This window comes from Tursiops truncatus, chromosome 3 (assembly GCF_011762595.2).
Source record: "Tursiops truncatus isolate mTurTru1 chromosome 3, mTurTru1.mat.Y, whole genome shotgun sequence".
Lineage (NCBI taxonomy): Eukaryota > Metazoa > Chordata > Mammalia > Artiodactyla > Delphinidae > Tursiops > Tursiops truncatus.
This window is the reverse complement of record NC_047036.1, coordinates 125,915,780-125,935,411: the sequence shown is the minus strand read 5'-3', so window position 1 is coordinate 125,935,411 and position 19,632 is coordinate 125,915,780. Positions and strand designations below refer to the sequence as shown.

At 53.9% G+C, this 19,632-nt stretch overlaps 1 protein-coding gene across 1 annotated transcript; it reads right to left on the bottom strand.

The window, feature by feature from the left end:
- Positions 1-3,867: 3,867 nt before the first annotated feature.
- Positions 3,868-19,566, bottom strand: CDX1 (caudal type homeobox 1). The gene is made up of 3 exons (XM_033855147.2): positions 19,134-19,566; positions 5,314-5,459; positions 3,868-4,760 (listed from the first exon to the last, which is right to left on the bottom strand). Exons 1-3 carry the CDS (start codon positions 19,564-19,566, stop codon positions 4,554-4,556), a joined length of 786 nt encoding a protein of 261 aa, XP_033711038.1. The 3' UTR covers positions 3,868-4,553.
- Between the last annotated feature and the right edge of the window lie 66 nt (positions 19,567-19,632).

The window sequence follows — 19,632 nt, the reverse complement described above, 5'->3', positions numbered from 1 at the left end:
GGAAAGACAAGTTTGTGCATCCCCATTTTGTACCTAAGGAAACTGTTTTGAAGGAGTGAAGTTGTGTGCCCAAGGTCACAAATCACTGAATCTCTGAACTTTGGAGATAAAGTGAGGAGGGCCTCAGGGCCGTGCCTGGGGAGAGGCAAAAACTAAGAGGCCCAGGCAGGACCCACCTCTCCTCTCCCCGAGGGCGTGTCACCACACTTCTTACAGGCAGCTTTGCTGAACCACTCCCTCTCGTTGGCTTGTGGGTTTCATTAGATGCTAAGGAAGGAAGAGAGAACCACGGGAACAGGGAGTAGAGGTGAGGCATTGGCTCAGGAGCCCTGGAAGACTAGCCTCCTTGTGGCCTCTTCCCAGCAGCACCTGCTCCCCGAGATCCAGCCCTGGAGGGAGCCAACCCTAGGCAAAGGGAAGGGAGCAGGGCTGGGACTTTAGCCTTTCTCAGACACGTCATGGGGTGACCACTGAACATCAGCAGCAGTCACTGGGGCTCTGAATACAAATGGGTCTAGGTCCATGCCTTTCAGAAGGGGAAACTGAGGCCCAGACGAGGCAGGACTTGGAAAATCACCCTGTGAAGTAGAGGCAGGGTGACACCTGGAGTCTAGGAGTCTGACCCCACCTAGGCCCTGCCCTCCATATCACACCTTCTGCCATCCCCTCCCCCATCCCCACAGCACTTGTTGGAAAACTCTATACTTCATACAATAAACAACCCCCCACCATTTTTTAGAAGAGATTGTCCACATGAGTCAGTCTACCCTCTGAAACCCCAGTTTTATGATCATACAACTGGCCGTGAGTTCAGCTGCAGAGCACATCTGACAATTGCTCTCAATACCACCCCATCTCCCCCATCCCAGAGGAAGTTTGGGTACCACTTGGCAAAATAACTAGTTAGGAATTCAAACCTAGTAAATAATCTATTTCCCTTTCCCTCTCCCCTCCCTCTATTTCTCTTGGTCTCACAACAAACCAGAAGAATGGGGATGCGTGCTGATTTAAAGAAAATGTGAGATGAAAATGTACTTCCTTTTATTATATAGGGAGATATTTTTAAATGCATATAAATAAACATTTTTAATTTGCTTAAACGCTCCGACCTTATCGCTGAAGAGCATGTGTTTTGTTACACCGGCGTGGCGACTGTGAAAGATGAGGATCCAGACCGCTAATCCCTCTGGTGAGAAAGCGGTTCTGGAGCAGCCGTGAGGGGACAGGCGTGCCCTTCCAAGCCGCCCTGTCCCACACCTGCTCTGCTCCCAGCTTCTGTGTCCCACTGGCTGGGCATCTCATCCACCCTGGGCCAGGCTGGTTTCCTTGCTAGAGACCTCCTCTGTGAGGCCACTCTACTCCCAACCCTGACGCCTTCCCTAGTCTTGAGCTGTGGCCCTCTCCACTCAGCCCACACCAGTCTCTTGGCGGTCCGCGTTGAGAGTCTCATCCTCAAAACTCAGATTCTCAATATGGTGTCAGGGGTCTATAGAGACGTAGCGCTGACGCACACGTTTCTGGTTTGCTAGAGGTCACGACCAGGCCCTGGGCCTTCCACAGCCAGGCCAGGCCAGATATTTTTGCCTGGACGCCCCCCCTCCCACCTTCCATCCCCCATCTCTAGCATCAGCTCAGGGCCTGCCACCCAGCAGAGGGGAAGCATAAAATCACTATATGCAAAGCAGAAGCAGCATCGGCCATTCCTGATAGGAAAGCTGGAACACCTCTTAGCACTGGGGTGGCCGCCGGGTCTGACAGGACGTAACGGGTCCTTTTCCCTGAGCCATTACCACACCCCTGCCTCTGGTGGAACTCTCTGGGTGGCAGGGAATGCATTACTTCACACCGCAGCTCAAGACACTGCTTGGAAGTTGTCTTAGATAAAAGTTTCCTTTTCCACGGAGCTCAAACACCAGTTGACAGGTGATGGCCAGTCCAACCTGTGGGGCCCACCCAAGGCCCTGACCGCCCACGTAGACAGCAACTGCAGCTCACCCAGCCTGCTCGGCCTGGCGACTGACCTCCAACCAGGCAGAGGTCTTCCTGTGGCTGGGGGCGGCCTTGTCCTGCCTCAGATCTTCCCAGCCACCATCTGTCCTCAGCACTGGGGGTGGGGGTAGTTAGAACATCAGTCAGGCCTGCCAGCATCACACTAGGATGCAGCAGCCCAGGGAGCAGGTGGCTAAAACCCAGAACTTACTGTGTGCCGGGCCCTGTGCGAAACATAATTCTGAGATAGCTTAGATAGCTTAGAGTATTTTATTTCCATTTGACAAATGGGGAGGCTGAGGCTCAGAGAAGCTAAGTAACTTGCCTGAAGTCCCACAGCTTGGAAGTAGTCAACCTGGAATCCAGGCCATGTGACAACAAGATCTGCTACTAAACACTGACTGAGTCACAGCTGAAGTGTGGCCCTCCAGCCCACGGCGTTCCCACACTCCAGAGCAGTGTTCACTGGGGTGCTGGTAGGTGCTGGTAGCGGGCTCCTGGGTAGTGAAGCATGGGGAATGCTGGATAAAAGAAAATTCAAGGGTTTTCTTTGCTGTGGGACTTGTCAGAGCCTTTGATGTGTTAAGGTACCAGTGTGACTCTCCCAGAAGGGTTGAGTCTGCAGGACTTCTCAAACTGATTTGACCAGAGTCATTTCTTCTTGGTAAACAAGCTCCCCAGTCTTACAGATGGGGAAATGAGGCTCAGAGGGGTGAAGCAATTACCCCAGGGTCACACAGCAAACGCTTTTGACGATCAGAAACCTATATTCACTCACCGCTAGCCACCCTGCCACCAACCCTCTTCCTCTGCTCCTGGAACCCTGGTCCTCTCCCCTGGTACCACCTGGTTCCCATGCCTTAGATGTCCACCATCTTCAGTGAAGCCATGATGTCTCCCAGGCCAACAGCAGGAGGAGGAGAGAGAAGCGCCTCTGCTCTTCAGGGGCTCACGTGGGGACTGGATCCACCTCGTGCATTGTGGTCATGTGCCCCAGGAGCAAAGGGCAGGCAGGCAGGCTGCATACACTTTTTATGGCTAGGCCACCTCCCAGAACAGTAAACAGAGGGGCAGGCAGCTGGCACCAGAGCCCTCTAGGGAGTGAAGGCCCCAGGGCGCAGACTCCTGCCCACCTCTGGAAGGGAGTTCAAAATAGCAGCTTTTCTCAGGAGTTTTTAAAAAGTGTACTTCAAGTTCACATTCCTCTTAATCTTTTTTTTACTATTCCTCCTTCTTGGCCTGACAGCACCTACTAGTCCTTTAGGTAGGCCTCAGTTTAAAATCACCTCCTCCAGGAAGCCTTCCAGACCCTCCAGGATAAGCTGGGAGCTCGCTCTGGACTCCCTGGATGCTCTGCTACCCTGATACCTAGAGCACAGATCAGACTGGGAACTTCTGGGTGGCAAGGACTGTACATTCCCTGGGCCCAGCCATGCCTGGCATACGGGGTGCCCAACGAATGTCATCTGTTGAAAGAAAACGCTGAGTTGAAAGTATTTGAAAAATTCAAAAGACTGAAATATTGAATCTGATGATTCTGCTTACAAAATGGACTTAAAATTCAACAGTCTCATAGCCTTACTCTAATGAGGTCGTGTTTTGATCTTTCAGAAGTATTTTAAAGGTGACCTTGTGGTAGGCCTACAGAGACTAGGAGAGACTATGCAGTTGCTGAGAAGGGCAAGGATGATTTACACTCCTTTAACATCTTCCTTTCATGTTATGTATAATGATTTTCATACATTTTTAAAAAGAGAAAAAAAAATTTATTCTTGAAGCTGCATTCAAGAGATTCCTCTCTCTGGGCAGCCCCTTGCCCAGCTGTGAGTCTGCTTGGTCCAGAGAAAGTTCTCTGGGGGCTCCCTGGGGCCTGGGCCCTGAGGGACAGCCTGGTGGGGTGGTAGAGACTCGGCAGGATGGACTCTGCCCCTCTGTCCCCCTTCGGAGGCCTTCCCCACAACCTGGGATCTCCACTGAGAATCTGAGTGAGGGAATATGGCTCTGTAGCCCAGAGCCTCTTGCTCAGGCCCAATCCTGTGGGCTTTGCGCTTTGCATCCAGCCTGGAGAGGGTTTGGTGCATGTTACGCCGGGGTGGGGGGTGGGGGGGCAGGTAGAGGTGAGGCTGCAGGAACAGGCAGGTGTGAGCTGACACCCTCCCCCCTCCCCCCCTCAGGTCACGGTCTGCAAGCCTTCCATCTTCTCTCCGTTCCATCTCCTTTCTCCAGGAGTCTAGTCCCTACAGCAGCCTCCCACCTTTGAGCCTCTGGAGGAGGAGCTGGGTGGCCCCCTCACCTAGCCCCCTGGGGATTAAGACCTCCCACCCCAGGCTCCCTTGTCCGCCTGAGGCCTAGATCACCAGAGCTGGAAAAGGTCCTCATCCAGCAGGCTCGCTGCACAGATGGGCCCAGGGGATGCAGGGGCTGCGTGGGTGGTTGGTCCAAGGTTACTCAGCAGGTCAGTGGCAGGGCTTGGGACTCAGACTAGGCCTCCTGGGCCCCCACAGGAGCCACATTCCTAGCCCCTGAGTCCTCAAGGCCCCCAGCCCACAAGGCTGGTCGGGGGGCTACGGTAGGTACTCCTCCTTGACAGGCATTGGGGAGGAGGTGCCCAGGAGGCTGGCGGAGCTGGGGCACAGGCCCCCCAGAGGTGGCCCAGCTGGAGTGGCGGTGACATCGTGGGCGGGCGGGGGTGGCTGGGAAGGCTGCTGCTGTTGCTTCTTCTTGTTCACTTTGCGCTCCTTTGCCCGCCGGTTTTGGAACCAGATCTTTACCTGTGGGGTCAAAGAGAGATGGGGTGGGCGGTGGGGAGACCGAATGACAGAACAAGAGGAAAAGAGGAGGGGCAGTGGAGCTCTTGTTTTTCAATGTGGCGCTTGGGGCTTCCCACTTGCTCCGGCTACCCCAACTGTTCATGGACCCTGAACACGTTCTCCCCCTCTGGAACTTGCTCCCCTACTCTTAAGACAACTTCCTCTGTAACCCTCTTCCTCTCCATCTTCCAAAGCCATGCTCTAACACCCCTCCTCCAGGAAGCCTTCCCTGTTCTCCCTGTGACCGCTCCCTCCTCTGGATTTAAACAGCACTGATCAAAGCCCGCTGTAGCCTATAGCTAATCAGGCCCCCATGCTCCTTTTGGTGGTCAGGGATATTGGGTTTAATTGGCCGGGGGATTGGCAGCAGCTCAGTTTCTATTGTGTTGTATGACCATGGCTGGGAGACAACCTCTCTGTTCTCCTCCCTCGACTGAGCTCCATAATCTGCCTGGCAGCCTGGAGGCCAGACTCCCGGGACTGCTCCTGTGGCTGAGGTGGGAGCCCCACACACCTGACGTTCAGTGAGTCCCAGATTGGCGGCCAGCTCTGACTTCCGCCGTATGGTGATGTAACGGCTGTAGTGGAATTCCTTCTCCAGCTCCAGGCGCTGGTGGTCGGTGTAGACCACGCGGTATTTGTCCTTGGTCCGAGTCTTACCTAAGAAGCAGAGGTGCCAGGAGGAGAGGTGAGTGGGGAGGGGAGCTTGCAAAAGGCCAAGGCAGGGCTCCCAGGGGGAAGAGCAATCCAGGGCCCCCGAAGAAGGACCTTGAGGGAGTAACAGTCATTCTCCCAGGCTCAGGCTTCGAGACTCTTGACCTAGGAGGCAAGCACTGTTCTCATGCCCATCTGGGGGGCCCTAAGGCTCAGAGAGGGGAAGCAACTTGCCCAGGGTTACCCAGCAAGCAGCGGGTGGAGTTGGGGGTTTCAGCCCAAGTCTCCTGACCCAGAGCCCTACTCTGATTGCCAGGCCCACCCGCTTTCGTGCAACAGTTCCCAGGTGTGGCTGCAGAACAGACATGCGGGGAGCTTGTGAAAAACACAGCTTCCGGCGTGTCACCGAGAACGTGAAGTAGAAAGCCTTGGCGTGGAGTCTCCATTTTCACAAGCTCCCAGGTGGTTCCAATTTGGGGCTCCGCAGACCGCAGGTCTGAGCACTAGAGACTTGGAGGAAGGAACACCTGGCAGCAAGGGTAGCTTGAGATAACGAGACGTCAGCTGCTCCTCTCTCCTGTGCGCAAGGAGAGCAGGAAGGGCCGTCACAGCCGGAGGCCGAAGCAGGAAGCTTGCAGGAACCGCCCTGGGGTATATGCTCCTCAATTCCTGTCAAGTGCCTGGTGGTTGGTGGCCGCACAATCAAACAGAAAGGACTGGGGCTGCCGGTGGCTCCCCAGGACCTGTCAGGCTCCTCAGAAGGCCCTGGTTCTAGGCGCCAAGCCCTGAGCTGGGGCTGCACCAGAGGCTGGGGACCTCTCTGCCCGGAGCCATCTACACTCCAGCCTGTGCCCAGGCACAGAGCAGGAGTACTCAGATCAGCCCACAAATATTTACTGAGTTCCTGCTGTGGCCAAGTGCTGGGTGCAGCAGTGAGCAAAACAAAAAGTCCCTGCCCTCGTGAAGCTTAGGTTCTAGTGGAGGGAGATGGGCAAAAATAAAATAAATATGGAAATTATTTGGTATGTTGATTGATGATAAGTATTTCAGAGACAAAGAAGGACTGGGAATTGAGGAAGGCGTGAGGCTGTGATTTTAAATACAGTGGTCCATGAAGGCCTTACCTTGAAGGGGAACTTAAGCAAAGATCTAAAGGAGGTGAGGGAAAGAGCAATGCAGCTGTCTGGGGAAGAGGTTCCCAGGCGGAGGGAACAGTAGGTGCAAAGGCCCTGATGGGGGGCATGCCTGCCGCGTGAAGAGTAAGGAACAGTGAGGAGGCTGGTGCGCCCGGGGTGCGGTGAGCCAAGGGAGCGGACAGGTCGAGCTGGGCCTACGAGCCCCGGGAGGGACTCTGGGTTTTAGTCCGTCTGGGACAGGAGCCATTGCAGGCTTCTGAGCAGAGGAGACAAGAGGTCTGATGGAGGATTTAAGATTACTCTGGCTGCTGCATGGAGAACAGATTGGTGAGAAGGGGGACGTGTGGGGAGACCTGCCATAACCCAGGCAGGGTTGGCTTGACTTCCACACGAGGCTCAGCCTGGGGCCCGGAAGTGGATTTGAGGACCGACTGGGTTAATGTCAGGGATCTCTTTCGGGCTGGGATCAGAGGTCCATCTGGAGAGAATATTAAGAGTCATGCTTGGCCTGGGCTGCTGTGGGGGCCGGACTCAACACCAGTTTCCTTGTAAGAAGCTGAGCCTGCGGCTATAAACAGGAGGCAGGCGCAAGCACTTTTTAGACCCACCCATGTGTCCCACCAGGGCATGGCAGGTCTGCATAACCATCGAACCCATCCCACTTCAGCCAAGGGCCCCCGCAGTAACCTGGCCTTCGCCTCCCTGGCCCCAGCTCTGGGCCTGCCTGCTCCTCGGCACCCCTGCGCTAACCGCCCCCCCTCCCCCCACCAGCGCTGGTCCGGCCCACACAGCTTGGCAGGCTAGTGCTGGGCTCCTCAGAGCCAAAGGGCTTGTGGAGAACAGGAGACAGCACATGTTTCTCGGCTCTTTTCCCTGGGCTTCCTGCCAGAGCAGCAGAACCACACTGGACTCTTCCACAACCACTGACCTCAGCCCACTGCCCGACGCAGCACAGGACAGCCTCGGCCCTTGGCCAGGCCTAGCCCAGGAAAGGGACAAGGGGGTGGCTGCTGAGGCCTTGGCTCCAGATGGGGCCCCTCCTTGACCTAGAAAATTCAACGCCGGCTCAAAAACTGTTCTGCCTAATGCACCACCACTGAAACCCAGCAGAGCTTTGAACCCACAACCCCACTGGGTTCACTGGGCTGAAGCCAGAAGGGGTCATGGGAGTTTAGTCTCCTCCCACTTTATAGATGAAGAGACTGACGTTCAGGATGGTTATACAGCGTCCAGAGGTCCAAATAAGAGAGGCCTTGTGAGTCCTTCTAGTCCAACCTCCCCGTACAGTCAGGGTCATTGAAGCCCCAGGGTGCCGTGGACTTGCCCAAGGCCATTTCACCAGGCCTGCAGGTCTCCCTCCTGCTCTAGTGCACAGCTCCTCACCCCACCAGATTCAGGGTCCACAGAGACTGCTATAGGGCCCTCTAAGCATTGGCAGCAGAAGCTCAAACAACAGACCACCCATCTACTTGTATTTCTGGGAAGAGTGGGTTCAGACCATGGTGAGGGCAGATTCCTGAAAGCCCTGGGCTGGGGCTGGATGGCCCACAGGTTGAAAATGCCTAGAAGATTCACAGCCTGAGGTAGGGGGAGGAGGCTCCCTGCCCACCCAAACCTCAGCCTGAGAGATTATAAAGACACCCCCCCCTTCCCTCAGGCACCCAACCCTCGGTCCCATCCTTCCTGACGAGCAAATGGGGACCCACTGCGCCCATTTCATAGTTGGGAGAAATTGAGGCTCAGAAAAGGGCATTTGCGGAGGGCCATCCTTTCTGGTGGTGGTACAAACCTGGGCTCAGGCTTCCTGACCTCAGCCAGGTTCTTTTGGGTCAGGGGACGGAGGGAATTAGATGAGAGATGGGACTCTAGCTGCATAGGTTACTCCTCTCTGCATAGTTGCAGACTCTAGCAAGGCTACCAGTGAAGACCCAGCCTACAGGCCCTGTCACCCCCTCCCTGGACCCAAGAGAAGGGCTGGTGGGCTCAGGAACACATCGGCCACTTCCATCTGGTGGAGTTGCTCAAAGCACACAATGTTATTGCTAAGAAAATGGCTCTGCCCAAAACCAAAATGTTTGATATCGCACTGTGTGGTCCAGGGAGTCCCACCTGCCGTCCAGAAGGTGATAATGGGAACATCCTCCTTGGGGCCCAACTTGGTGATCTCAGCCTCATTTAACATGCACATGCCCTTTGACTCATTAATCTCACTTCTAGGGATCAATCCCACAGAAAAATGCCCAAAGAGGTAGCTGTTTCAAATAGCACAGAACTAAGGACAATGTACATGTCTATGAGTCAGGACCGGTTAGTAAGATAAGAGATGGTACATCCATGGAGAGGAGCACTACACAGTCACTAAAAAGAAATTCTAAAGCTCCGTAGGTGCCAATATGGAGCAATTTCTAAAAATATATTGTTAAGTTTAAAAAAAGGCAAAATGTTGTCAATAGTATGTTGCTATTTTTGTATAAAAATGGAATACACACACACACACACACTCAAACATGTTTGTGGCCCGAGTTCTTTCTGAAAGAATACACAAGAAACCAGTAATGGGGGTTGGCGTGCCTTGGAGAGGGGACTAGAGGCTGGGGAGCCATAGGTAGGAGGGAGTCTTTGGGATGTTTAAATTTTTACCATGTGCAGATGTGAATTTGTATTCTTAATGACAGTCAGGAGCCCTGGGCTCCAGTCCCAGCTCTGGGCCAGAACTCCCCACTGCCATGAGCAAACCTCCTTTCCCCTCCTGCGAACACCTGTGCCACCCTGGGGGCCCAGGAGAGAGGGGGCAGGGAGGTGAGTGACAGTGGTGGGGGAGGGAGAGCGCCCAGGATGAATGATTTACAGGCCCTTGGGACACTGGGCCTAAGAGGGAAGTCCGGGCTCCTGTAACAGGTGTCTGATGGGAGCCAGGCCACTCCCAGCCACCTAATGAATAATCCTCTGGGCCAGATGCCAGTGCGAGTAGGTGGGAGGGAGGGTGGGAGCCCCCCTAGCAGCTCTTAGGGGTGAAGCATGGGGAGAGAAGAGCCTTGGATAACTGTGCAGATGAGAGGCTTTCTCTCTGCTCTGGCTGTGGGTTGTGAGGAATGGCCCGTCCATATGCTCAGGCTGCCATGGAGGTAGCAAACTTCCCATCCCTAAAGCACGCACAGCAGAGGTCCTGGGAAGCGCCAGGCTGATGGTTCTAAATACCTGACCAGTAGCCTCAGAATTGCCTGGGGAGCTTTTTAAAAGCACAGATTCTGGCCCAGAAGTTCAGACTCAATGGGACTGAAGTGGGCCTCTGGGATTTGATACTTGAATAGCTCTCCAGGTGACCCTGACATGTGGTTGTTTGGGCAAGTAGACCTCCAGGGCTGCGCCAGGCAGCTTCTCAATGGCTGGGTGATCTAGGACACCTCACCTCTCTGAGCCTCAAATTCTGTATCTATGAAATGGGGCTAATTATTATTCTAATAATGGTCAATATGTCCATGTGTCAGGCACTTTGCATCCATCTCTCAACAACCTACGAAGCTGTGCGACTGTTATCCCTAGTTTACAGATGAGGAAACTGATTTTCAGCAAGGTCTGCACATCTGGAAGGTGGGATTTAGCCCAGGTCTGTCTAGACTCAGAAACAGCATTAGAACCTATGGCCCAGTGTAAGGTCTCCCATAATGATCTCCAACCCTCGGGTGTACAGGGGATCACTTGAGATGGATGGATAAATGATGCCTGGCACAGTACCTGGCACACAGTAGGTACACAGGGCAAGGTAGATCTTATTCATTTCCATGGTGGGATAACCACAGGACAGGGATCCTGGGAAACGGATCTGAGCAATGGGCTGTGTGTTGGATGAGACTGTTTATTTATAAGGTCCCTTCCAACTTGGAAACATGAAGCTGCCAATGTTTGTTGATGCTCTGATTATATTTGTTATTATTGCTGAAAGAAGTCTAAGACTGATTTCCCTGTCTGAGAGTCTAGAAACTGGGCCTGCCCAGCTGGAGGATAGAGGGCAGGAGCCTGGCGGTCTGCAGTGGGGCCTCCCCATCTATCCTGGACCAGAGTTCAGCCTCTGCCCCCAGGGCGGGTTAGGTGGTCCCAGGAAAATTGAGTGGCCTCTGGGTCAGCATTTCCTTTGACCTCTTCCTGCTGGGTTTGTGGCCCTGAGGGATGACACTGCCAGCTCTGGCCCTAGGGCTTGGAACACAGATCCATGACCCCTCTCTGTGTGGTCCTGGGCCCACTGGCTGTAAATCAAAATCCCCACAACCCCGACCGACACACACACACACACACACACACACACACACACACACACACACAGGAATGCACATATGCATGCGTGGATGCTTGTTAAAAATACATATTCCCAAGCTCTGAGATCTATTGCATCCTGGTCTCCCTGCCATCTTTAACGAGCCTACCAGAGGGGATTCTGAACCACCAGCTCCCAGTTCTGTGCCATCTGTGTGGCCTTAAATAAGTCCCTTCTCCTCTCTGGGCCTCAGTTTCTCCTGTGCATCAGAAGAAGGTTTGGTGTCAGCTCCAAGGGCCCTGTAGATTCTGAACTTCTGTAGCTCTGAGTCCTCCCTTAAGGACCTGGGCCCAGGTCTGCATCCTTAGCTAAAGGACTCGACAAGGGATTGAATTTCTCTGGGCTTTCCTTCCCCCAGGGAACAGAATGGGTGTGAAAGCAGTTTGCAAAGGGCAAAGAGCTATGGACACGACAAGGAAAACTGAGCTATTTGCACAAGTGCCTGTGGGAGGGATCCCTTGGGAGAGGTAAGAATGCTGCCTGATGGGGAGCCGCAGGGCAAAGAACATAGGCCTAGGGGTGGGGAGGTCTGGCCAGGCCACCAGCCGGACATGTGATGTTCAGCTTGGACCCATTTCCTCAACTGTACTACCAGTGGGTGGGACTTCTGCTGCAGCAGCCCTGACCCACCCAGTTCAATGGTGGCCGGATATCCTCCCTGGGCAATGAGGCTCTCTACTGGGCCCATGGCTGGTCCTTGTTCTGGCTGGTTTGCCAGTCCCAGGCTGCCCTAGCACAGTTCCTCATTCACCCCTGCTCATTCCTGGAGCAGGGGCGAGGCTGGCATGGGGGCAGGGGTGCGATGAGAGGAGGATAGGCAGGCCAGCCACACTCAGGGGCCCTGTAGCCTTAGGCAAGTTTCTCCACCCCACTGTCACCCTCCTTCCTAGTCACAGCACTCAGTCAGCACCGCCCCCTCCTCCTCCCAGGCCTCTACCCCTCTCCTGTCTTCTCAAGAAGGTCCACGATCTGACTTGGCTACGAGAAGCAGTGAAGAGGACAGAAACTTCAGAGTCAGATAGACGCAGTGGTTCTAACCCAGTCAGGCCAGGTGCCAGCAGTGGGAACCCAGGCAAGTCACTGAACCTCTCTGAATCCCAGTTTACTCATCTGTCAAATGAGGACATGAATGCCTCCTTTAGACATGGTAGCTGTGGAGATGAGATGTGATCATTTCCTTAACAAGGTAGTTAGTAATAAAAGCTATCTGTGACAATGTTGAAGAAAAAGGAAGAGGAGGAGGAAGAAGAAGGAGAAGATGATGACTGCAGAGACAAAAGAGGCAAGAGAGATTCCTCAGTGGAGAATAAGGAGCCCATCTGGAATGGATTACATTCTAGAAACTCTCGAGAGGGATTTTCCTGCACTGTCCTGTATGACAGCTACTAGCCACGTGTGGCTATTTAAATTAAAATTAATTAAATGGAATTAAAAATTCAGCTCTTTAGTCACACTAACCATATAGCAAGGGCTCAATAGACACATGTAGCTCGTGGCTAGCACACTGAACAGCATAGATATAGAGCTATAGAAAGTTCTGTTGGACAACACGGCTGGACCAAACTCCCAGCCAGGGCCAGATGCTCACACCCGCACAGCATACGTAACCAGACTGCTTGGACTATCTACAAAGCAGCCTGTTCTTGCACCCGTCACCCATCTATATTCTTCCCAGGATTTTCCACAAGGGGCACCAGAAATAAGGGGCACCCTTGGCCTAGAACAGCCCTTCTAAGAGTTGCAAGCAGCAACTGCATCCCTTCACATCTTCTTCCGGGCTGAACAACTTGAGGCCACCAGCTGTTTCCTGGTGGAGTTCCCAGGCCTCTGCCCTACCCTGGCCATCCTCCTCTGGTCTGGAGTTGAAGTTCCTGACTAATCATCCACAGGCGTGGGACATGAAGAGTCACATTTGGGGCGGAGGTGCAGGACGGGGCTCTGGACTCCAGCCCTTTTCTAGCTCATTGAGGAACCTTGGCAAATCCCCTCCCCTTGGTTCCTGGCTCCCTGAATGCTCTGCGAGGGTAGAGACCATGCCACCTTGCTCATTTGGTTCCACAACAGTGCCAGACACACACAGCGAGTGCTTGATGAATCCTTGTTAAACCTAACACAGACCTACCGCTTCCTGGTCTTCTCGCAGTAAATGGCCCCCATCCTCAGGCCACTCAGGCCAAAAGCCTAGGTGGCCCTTCCCCCGCTTCCCACATCCAATCCATCAGCTGGTGGCTCAACCTCTAAAGGACATCCTTCTGTCCAGCTCCACTGCTCCCACAGCCTTAGTCAACGTCACTAATCTAATGGAGAAATGTGCTGTTCTGGGGTCGAAAATACCTGCACTTGAAAAAATAGCGAGTACTCAATAGATGCTAGTTCATTTTATTATTACTGTGGGAGTTGCTCGGTACTTATTTGTTAAACAGTTCATTCCTGTTTTTCATGGGTGGGGGGGGGTAGATTAAAAACAAACAAATGAAATAATTACGAACTGTGATTAGTGTGAAGGAAAGCAATGGAGCTGAGAGCTAGATTAGGTGGCGGGAGGTGGTGGGGGAGGGAACCTACTTTATTTAGCTTGGGGCAGGTAAATGTCACCTCCTGGAGGAGGTGACATTTAAGCCAAGATATGATGGTTGAGCAGGAGGTTTCCATGTCACCAATGGGGAACAATATCCCAGGAAGACAGAACAGCATGTGCAAATGCCCTGAGGCAGAGAGCAGCAACAGAGGACCAGCTCTGTGAGGGACCCTGTCTGCTTGTTCTGGCAGGAATCTGTAACACCTAGCAGAATGTTTGGCACAGAAGAGAGACTCAGAGACTATTATCGCCTGCCTGCCTACGTGACTGAATGAAAGAGGCATGTGATGAGCCTGGAGAGGCTAGCAGGGCTTTGAGCCCTGGGGTGAGGGGTTTGGATTTGACTTCAAGAGAAATGGGAAGACATCAGAGGGGGTTGAGCCTGGAGTGTCAGTCTCGGCTTTCACCAATGCCTGCTCCCTCTCTCTGGTGATGCTGAGGGATCTATGTGGCACATCCCTATAAGGTTGATGGGCAAGTATGGCAGGGGGGGAGGGCTTAGCATGTGAACAGGGTGCCGGACCTGACTCCAGATGTAAATGTGTCCAAATCCCAAGAGCTCCAGGACAGAACCTTGAGGGGTCATCTCATTAAGATAATTCCTCATTGACAAACCAGGCTTGCTGCTAACAAAGCTGTTTTGGACCTTCAGAACAGCTCCCCAAGCTCTCCGCAGCAATACGTGCCTAAGTGTGCGTGTGGGGGAACACCCAACCGAAAAAAGCCTTCTGCCACCTTCTAACTGGGTCACTCCCCGCTTCCCAGGTACATCTGAGAGATGAGGTGTCAAATGGAGTTTCTGCCTTGAGAACCAGTTTTAAACAGCCCGGCACCTGCTGTGCCCATCCTCCCCCTCCAGCCTCTTATAGCTCGTCTCTGACTGGCCTCCTTTTCCCCACCTAGACGGGAATGCACATGGGGAGGGGTCTTGGGCTCCCATTCTGAGTGCGTTGCTTTATTTGATAGATGCTCATTAGGCCGTAGAGTCTAGGTTTGAACCCTGTGCAGCAGCATCCCGGCTGTGTGAGCTTGGGCAAGCCACCTCACCCTCTCTGAGCTTCATTAACTTTATCTGTAAAATGAAGCTAATAATAGCTCCTCACACCTCTTAGAGTTGTTATGAGACGTAACTGAGATCATCCATGCAAACTTCTTGGCACAGTGCCTGGCACATGGTAAAGACTCAGCTGATGCCACAGTTATTAGCTTTATCGTGAGCTCCTACAATGTGCAAGGTATGGTGAGAAGGACAGGACTGATTAGCACTGCTCCTTGAGGGGATAACAGATGGTAGATGGCAGGGATCAACAAGACAGTCAGTGATAAATGTTGTTCAAAACAAGGGCCTGGTACAGTGTGTGTAGGGGAGGGAACCAAGGAGGGCTTCCTAGAGGAGGTGACCTTGGAGAAGAAGCAGCATTTGACCTGGTAAACAGGTAGGAGAGGGAAGGGAGGGCAGTTCAGGTCAAGGGACCCATAATAGAGAGGCAGGGAGTGTGAGGTGTGTGCTCGCGTGCACCTGCTAAGGACTGGTAGAGATGGTCCCAGGCGCCAGTGCACTGAGCGCCTACTGTGTGCCAGGGTCAGGGCTGTGCTCTACTGGCACCATTGCTTCAAGGTGTAATCTTATTAATGTTACAGTGGAAGAAGCTGAGACTCAGAGAAATGATCCAAATTAACTCGCCTGTGGCTAATGCAGCTTCTGACAGAAATGCAATCCCAGGCCTGAGGCTCCCAAGCCGGACTCTTAACTGTCCCAGGTAAGCATTTCTGTATCTCGGCAAACTAACGGGAGAGTGGCTTCAAGAGTGGGTTGGGGCCAGTTCTCAAGAGGGCTCTGAAATGGAGCTGGATTTTACAGCAATGAAACGGCACAAAATGAAATGGCAATTCCATGGCAGTGGGAAGCCATGGTTTAGAGGGCGGCTAGGGCATCGGAGAGAGGCTGAAGGTGAGAGGCCAGGTTGGTGACTGTGGCAATGGGCCAAGGGAGAGGGTCTAGGATGTGGTGGGGAGAGGAGGGTTCATCCCCTCCACGGGCCTCAGTTTCTCTATCTGAAGGCTGATGGGGATGGACCAAGATCTAAACCCTGCTGCAAGAGTCTCATCATCTGAGCGGACATCTCCCGACTTGTATGAGACCTCAGCCACCCCAATGGGCCATTAACCTGTGAAAAACTATTCACAAGGAATTGGAGGCTGAGCCTTCAGCAGAAGAATAATTTAGAACCTTCCTAAGGAAAATGCTGATATTTATAGATGCAAACGGGGAAGACAGAAAAAAAAAAAAAAATAGAGCCCCTTGTAGTCATTTCCTATCCTGGCCTCAGTCAAGTGAAAGTCATCACTCAGAACTGGTTAATGGACAACATAACAGCCTCTCCCACATCTTCCCCATCTTTCCTGCCCCCTCCTTAGGGAAAGCTGGCATCTTAGTCCCAGCCTCAGCAACGCCAATTCCCCAGGTGAGGATGGAGTACTGTCCCATCCATGGAGTAGGGAGAAGGGGGCAACCAGGCTTCCACCACTGGCATGAGCTGCTCGGCTGGACAGTCATGGGTCCCATCTCCAGGTTGAGATCTCATCTCTCCCCTCTTCTCCCAGAGCTGTCTTACTGTTCCTCACACTTGCCCTGTTCATTCATTCAACAAAACGTATTGAGCACCTACTAAATGCCACACACTGAGCTGGGTGCCTGGAATGTAGCCATGGGTCAAACAGACATGGTTCTGGACTTCATAGGAGTTTACCTTGTCAGTGGGTGTGGGAACAGACAACACACAAACTCACAAATAAGTAAGTTAGTGCTCTGAAGGAAACATGGCAAAGATGATCAATGGGTATTGGTGGGGGGTGCCTACTTTGGAACATCATGGAGGACCTCTCTGAGGAGGTGGCCATTAAGCTAAGACCTGAATGGTGAGAAAGAGCCTGCAAAGAGTCGGGGGAAAGAGTTTTCCAGGGAGAGGGAACAGTATGTGTACAAGACCTGCCTGCAGTAGCACATACAGCTTTGTAGACCTCAGGAAGGAGTGTAGATTTTGCCCTAAATATAATGGGAAGCCACTGGAAAATTTTAAACTGACTCATCCAACATATATCCCAGCCCTGCCTCCACTTGTGTGAAACTGGAACATGCCTTAAAACCTCCAGGCTTCAGTTTCCCATCTGTATGTCTGTTCTCTAACTGTCCAGTTCAGATATTCTAGAATGCTAGAGGCACAGAAGAGGGAAGAAGGGGCAAGAAGGGTACAATAAGAACAGGTGACCAGCAACATCTGGGGAGATGGCATGCACTGACCTTCCCTCTGCTGTCCCAGACAACAGCCTTACCTGGGAAACACCCCCAGAGACCCTGTATCTTCATTGCCCAGAAGGAGAAACTGAGGCCAAAGAGGAGAGGGGCTTGGCCTCTGTCTCACGGAGGGTCTGTAACCCCACCCCAATTCTGACCCCACCTCCAGAGTCAGAGTCAGATGCTGCCTGAGTGGACAGGTAGCAGCTTCTACCTTCAAAAAGGCAGAACGGCTCTCACCTGGCTCCTGGGGTGGCCACTTTCCTCCAGAGCCCCCAAACCTCCCTTGGCCCTTCATTTTAGTTTCTGAGAGTGAAGGTGGAAAGGACTTTTGCCTTTGGGCAGAGTTACTCCTAGGCCCCCTATGTGCCCAGGGACAAGTGTTTCCAAATGACTTCCGAGACCAGAGGTGAACTGAGTTCGGCAGCTCCAGTGCCCAGAGGGACGTGACTTGCCTGACATCACACAGCCTGGAAGCTCCCCAGGGTTCCTGCCAGTCCTCTGACCCCCACCCACTGACCCACTCTCTCCCCCTCACATAGTGCTGGCCTCTCTCCAAGTCCCCGCCCCTGGGGAACCTCCCCATCCATCTCCAAAGTCTCCCGATCAGCAGGAAGTAACAACCAGAATAAAGGAGCAGGAAAAGTGGGCTTCCTTCTTCAGGGAACAGACACAGAACTGCAGGACCCTGAGGGTCAGTGGCCCCAGACACTTCCTCTCATATAATCTAATGAAAATTCTCAACCGAGGTTTATGGGTAAAGCTTCTGGGGGCCTTTAGAACCCCTGAAATTGTTTGCCCGATTAGGAAACACTTTGTTTTTCTAGGGAGAACATTTACACTTCCCATCAGATTTCACAAAGGGGTCCTTTTGTAACTCAAACAAAGGTACAAGACCCTTCCCTCTCATGGGATGGTGAAACTGACACTCAGAAAAGATGGCTGGTTTAAGAGACGCTGTTCAGAGGATTAGAGCACCGGCTTGGTCATATCCCAGCCCCACCATTTACTGCTCATGTAGGTATAACTATACTTGCGCAACTCTGTAACCTCTCTATGCCATAGTTTCTTCCTCTTGAAGACGGGGGTGATAATAGCACCTATGATAAAGTTATAAGAATTAAAAGATATCAGGTCAGTGCTCGCTCCGTTAGTAAGTGTTCCATAAACATTAGCTGTTATTATTTAGCCAAGGCCACAGAGACAAGTGGCACAGCTGGGACAGAAACCCCAGTCCTCTGAGGCCTCCGGAGGCAGACAGGAGGCTCTGTGTCCCTGGGACTCCCAAGGAGGTGGTACAAATACAGCTAAACCTGTAGCTGCTGATCAGCCCTCCCCAGCATCTGCTGGGAGTGTGTGGGGACATGGAGGTGAAGAGAGGGAGGAGGTGGGGGATGTCCTAGGCTCGCTCCCAGCTGGGGGAAAGGGAGGAGGGGCTGGACATCAAAGGGTGGGCAGGCCAACTTCCCGCCCCTAAGGCCAGGTGGCCTTTGTCAGGACAGGCCGGACGCAGTCGGGACAATGGGTATCATGTTCACATTCTGGCCGACAGGAGTCACTACCGAGCCAAGGCCCAGCCTGTTACATGACAAAGGGGGGACCTATGAAGGAGGTCAGGCCGCCCCTCATTAAAGCTGAGCCTTTGTCCTGCCCCCTCCCCTGCCTTTGAAGAGGGTGGATCCAAGAGGCCTGCCTGGGGGCAGAAGGTTCACAGGCTCAGGAGCCAAACAGTAGCCACCTTCCCAACTGCTCCTACTTTCCCCTCCCCCAGGGTCAAGAGTTCAGGGCGAGCCCTGGGATGGTAAGGTAGGGACCCTTCACCACCACCAATCTAACCAAAGAGGGCTCTTTTTTAGTCCAAATGATATGACCCACCGATCTCTTCGTTGTATGGGTGGGGGACTGAGACCTGGAAAGGAAAGTGACTTATGGGTGTTCACATAATCGGTGCATGTCCTTTGGGGGTTTGCAGCCCCTCTTTGGGGCTGGGATAGGGGTGCATGAAACGGATGACCACCAGGGCCAGTGTTGCTAAAAGTTTACCCTGGGATAAAGGTCTGGGGACCTGTGTCTAGTTCCGGCCTTGCCACGCAACCACAAGGCATCGTTCTTCATGGCTGGGGTCTCAGTCTCCCTGTCTACAGGGAAAGACGGCGTGTGCTTCCCAAGGCTCCAGGATTCAGAAGGGGGAAGCTGAGAGAACAGCCCGCAGGGACAGAGTCGGGGGTGGCGGGCACACTCTGGAACCCAAGCAGGGCCGGGGCAGAGGTCAGACAGGGGGCGGCCGGGGCCTCGCTCTAGCACCTGCCGGCGCCCAGGGGAACCGTCCAGAGGCTCAGGGTGAGGGAGGGGTGCTTACCGCTGCCACCGCCGCCTCCGGCCGCCACGCTGCGCCGCATCCACTCGTAAGGCGTCCGCCTTTGCGCTCCGGGCGAGGACGGTGCGCCTGGGCCGCTGAGGGGCTGCGCCAGGAGACCCGGCCCAGGCCCCGGGGGCGCGGGCACCGCGCTAAAGTCCGGAGGGGGCCCGAATGCCAGCGGGGCCGGGCTGGCGGTGGAGGCCGCGGGGCCCGGACTGTAGGCGGCGGCCCATTCGTCCTTGGGCGCAGAGAAGGGCGTGCTCCAGGCCGCAGGGGGCACGGGGCCCGGCTCCACGTGAGAGTAGCCGGTGAAGTCGGGGTACTGCGGAGGCGGCGGGGGACCGTAGGCTTGCGGGCCCAGGCCGAGACTGGCGGGCCTGGCGGGGCCGGGGTACACGGGGGATTCCTTGTCCAGCACATAGCCCACGTACATGGTGGCCGCGGGGCCCCCCGCGCATGCTGGGCCCTGGAGCCGCCGCAGCCGGCCGCCCCGACGAGC

What these genes read in the sequence shown, in the direction of transcription:
- CDX1 (XM_033855147.2), bottom strand. Translation starts at nt 19,566, where the DNA reads ATGTACGTGGGCTATGTGCTGGACAAGGAATCCCCCGTGTACCCCGGC. An exon ending in CGGAGGCGGCGGTGGCAGCG is followed by an intron (nt 5,460 to 19,133) that starts GTAAGCACCCCT and finishes TCTGCTTCTTAG; the next exon opens with GTAAGACTCGGACCAAGGAC. An exon ending in TGGGACTCACTGAACGTCAG is followed by an intron (nt 4,761 to 5,313) that starts GTGTGTGGGGCT and finishes TTGACCCCACAG; the next exon opens with GTAAAGATCTGGTTCCAAAA.